Source organism: Chaetura pelagica, unplaced genomic scaffold, assembly GCF_000747805.2.
Source record: "Chaetura pelagica isolate M959 unplaced genomic scaffold, ChaPel_1.0 scaffold505, whole genome shotgun sequence".
Lineage (NCBI taxonomy): Eukaryota > Metazoa > Chordata > Aves > Apodiformes > Apodidae > Chaetura > Chaetura pelagica.
Window position 1 is genome coordinate 304,255 of NW_009953211.1, and position 3,088 is coordinate 307,342.

General features: G+C 61.5%; 1 protein-coding gene across 1 annotated transcript in view; it reads left to right on the forward strand.

The window, feature by feature from the left end:
* The window catches only part of LOC104388677 (phosphofurin acidic cluster sorting protein 1-like), a 21,547-nt gene extending 19,128 nt beyond the window's left edge, over positions 1 to 2,419 (forward strand). The window contains 8 exon segments of the mRNA XM_009997564.1: positions 1 to 27; positions 111 to 213; positions 1,036 to 1,078; positions 1,181 to 1,223; positions 1,335 to 1,476; positions 1,664 to 1,887; positions 2,092 to 2,205; positions 2,304 to 2,419. The exon segment at positions 1 to 27 is cut by the window's left edge and continues 19 nt beyond it. Coding sequence (XP_009995866.1) covers positions 1 to 27; positions 111 to 213; positions 1,036 to 1,078; positions 1,181 to 1,223; positions 1,335 to 1,476; positions 1,664 to 1,887; positions 2,092 to 2,205; positions 2,304 to 2,419 — 812 coding nt within the window.
* The last annotated feature ends 669 nt before the right edge of the window (positions 2,420 to 3,088 follow it).

The following is a 3,088-nucleotide window of genomic DNA, read 5'->3' on the forward strand; positions in this document are numbered from 1 at the left end:
CCAGCAGGACTGAACCACCCATGGCAGGTGAGGAGCAGGGCAGGCCAAGGCCAGCAGTACCCTGAAGCCCCAGCTGCCTCCAAGGCCCTCACTGCTTTTTGCACCTGCAGACACTGTGGACATAGCAGGCCGTGTCACCCAGTTCATCGCTGGAGCCAGCCTCTCTCACCAGCTCCCCATCTCTGAGGCCATGCTGACGTACAAGCAGAAAAGGTGAGCAAGGCCCCAGGGTGGCTGTCCTGCCTCATGCTGCTGTGCCTGGGACAGGGCTGTGGGAGATGGGGGACTAGTGAGTCAGGCCCCGGGCTCTACTCCGCCAGTGAGTGCACAGTGCTGAGTGGAGCTATGGTTCCACTTTGAGAAGCCCACAGTGCCATCCCTTTCCTTCACCCAGCATTGTTGCAGCAGACCATGTTGTGGGGGGCTAGAGGTCCACTTTGAGAAGCCCACAGTGCCATCCCTTGCCACCCCCTGGAGTGCCCGGCCCCTCCAGCAGCTGTGGGCTGTGATGGCCCCACTGGTGGACTGGTGGCCAGGGCTGAGCTGGGCTGGGCGGGGGCCACGAGCTGGCACTGTGCTGCCTGGGGGTTGATGCTCGTGTTCCAGCTGCACTCTCACCTCTCCCTTCTCTTGGTTTCTGGCACCCAAGGAAGAGAAGTCTCTATTTTGATTTTTATATCAGGTATTGGCTTGTGCTTGCTGTGCCGCTGCCTGGCCCCTCCCTTCCCCCCATGTGCGTCCATCCCTCTTGCCCTGCAGAGGAGCCATAACCCCGAAGTGGGGCAGAGCTGCCCTCCCGCATGCAAGCCCTCTCCCAGCACTGGAGGGCCCGGCTCCTTGCCTCCTTGTGTAGTGTGCCCTGTGCTGCCATGTTGGGAACAGGGGGTCCCATGGGAGGGAGGGCAGAGAAGACAGTCCCAGTGGCCATGAGGCAGGATTGGCCCCTGCCAGTGTGGGGGTCCCTTGGGACACAAGGCACATGGCACTTGGTGCTCAGTACACCCAGATCCTGACCAGCCTCTCTCCCTTGCGCAGCCCTGATGAGGACTCCTGCCAGAAGTTTGTACCCTTTGTGGGGGTGAGTGTGTTGAGGGGCCAGTGTTGGGGCGGGTGCGAGGGAAGAGGGGCAGTGCACAGCCCTTCCTGTGATGGTGCTCATCTGACTTACCTGTCCTTGCAGGTGGTGAAGGTGGGCATAGTGGAGCAGTCCTTCAGCGCCTCTAGTGAGTCCCTGGGAGTCCACACTCTCTGGCTTCCTTGGCTCCCTTCTCCATTTTGGGGAGGCCCTTGTTGGTGCCCCCCTGCATCCCCCAACCCACACTCTTGCTCTGCAGTTGATTCTGATGATGCCACAGTCTGCACTCCCTCCCTGCTGAGCTCAGCGCCAGCTGCCAGTGGAGCAGCCCCCTATGGCAAGGAGACTGTGAGCACCCCACCACCCTCCCCATCTGTCAGCAGTGGCCTCTCAGGTGCTGGGTAAGGAAGTCCCACTCGGTCTCAGGCAGTGGGTCCTGAGGTGGGAGAGTTTGAGGTGCTCACTGGCCAAGCTGCCACACCCTGGGGTTATTGGGCCAGTGAGATCTCAGGGCAGGCTGTGGCTGGGCAGAGGGAGAGAAGCAAGAACAGCACCTGTGTGCTGCATGGTGCTGCTCATCTTGCCCAGGTCTCTGAGCCCTGGTGTGGAGGTGATGGGCCTGCAGGTGGACTACTGGACAACACAAGGGCTGGACAGAAAGAAGGAGGGTGAGAAGCGAGAGATGGGTATCAAGAACACACTCAAGAGCAACTTCCGCTCACTCCAGGTCAGCCGCATCCCCAGCACAGGGGAGCTGGTGCCCCCGAGCACCATGGCCATGACTGTGGTCACCAAGGAGAAAAACAAGAAAGGTAACCAAGCCCACCCTGGGGAGCTTGCTGGCTGTGAGTCCACAGTCCATGGCAGAAGGGGCAGGGGTGGGACCCCTCAGGAGGGCAGGGCTGAGACCCGGCCCAGCAGTGGCCAGTCAGTGCAGCCAGCCCTTGGGAGGGGGCTTTCACCCAGCGCCAGGTGGGGACTTCCTAATGTTGGTCCTGTCTGTCCTCGGCCCCCAGTGATGTTCCTGAGCAAGAAACCAAAAGAGAAGGACCTGGAGCCCAAAAGCCAAGTCATCGAAGGGATCACACGCCTCATCTGCACAGCCAAGCACCAGAACACCATGTTGCGAGGTGAGGGAAGAGCGCAAGCCCCAGCGGGGCTGTCGGTGTCAGACCAAGTAGCACAGGCTGCCTGGGACAGTGCTCCTCACTGCACCCTCTTCTCTCAGTCTCCATAGATGGGATGGAGTGGAACGATGTGAAGTTTTTCCAGCTGGCAGCACAGTGGCCAACGCACATCAAATACCTCCCTGTGGGCATCTTTGGCTACTCGAAGAGCGTGTGAGATGCGGGAGCAACCCTGGGATGGAGCTGCGGAGGGTCGCAGGAAGAGACAGGGAGACAGAGAGATGGACACACTCTGGTCCCCTCTCTTCTGCAGCCCAGCCCCTGCCTGCTCTGCAGAGGGAGATGCCACACCCACACTGCTCCCTGTGGGCCAAGACCCATGAAGGTGAGGCCAGTGAGACCGGGTCCATGCACCCTCAAACACCAGCCAAGGCACCATGCCATCTGCCTCCCACGACCCCCAACAGCAGCCTGGGACAAGGGTTGGCACCAGCCAGCAGGAACCCAGAAATGTCTTTGGCCCCCCACCCCTGTCCCTGGACACAGCTGCCAATCCCTCTCCCCAGCCAGCTGGGGCCCCAGCTGGGCTGGGCCCAGGCAGGTTCCCCAGCACTGGAACCAACAGAATTGCTCATGGTTGGGGCAGGTGCTGAGCAGGGGCCACCAACTCTGTACCATCCCTCACCAGCCCTGCTCCCAGCCTCGTGCTGCTGTGCCTGGCCCTGCCCAGTGGAACTGAGCCCCAGCAGCTTTCCTGGCCTGCTGCAGCCCTGCTGCTGAGGCTGTCTCCAGGCTGCTGGGGGTCACCCTCATCTCCCCATCCCTTCCCAACCAGCCCTGCCCCATGGTGCTGCCAGCTGGAGGTGTGGCATGGGGGCACCTGGTT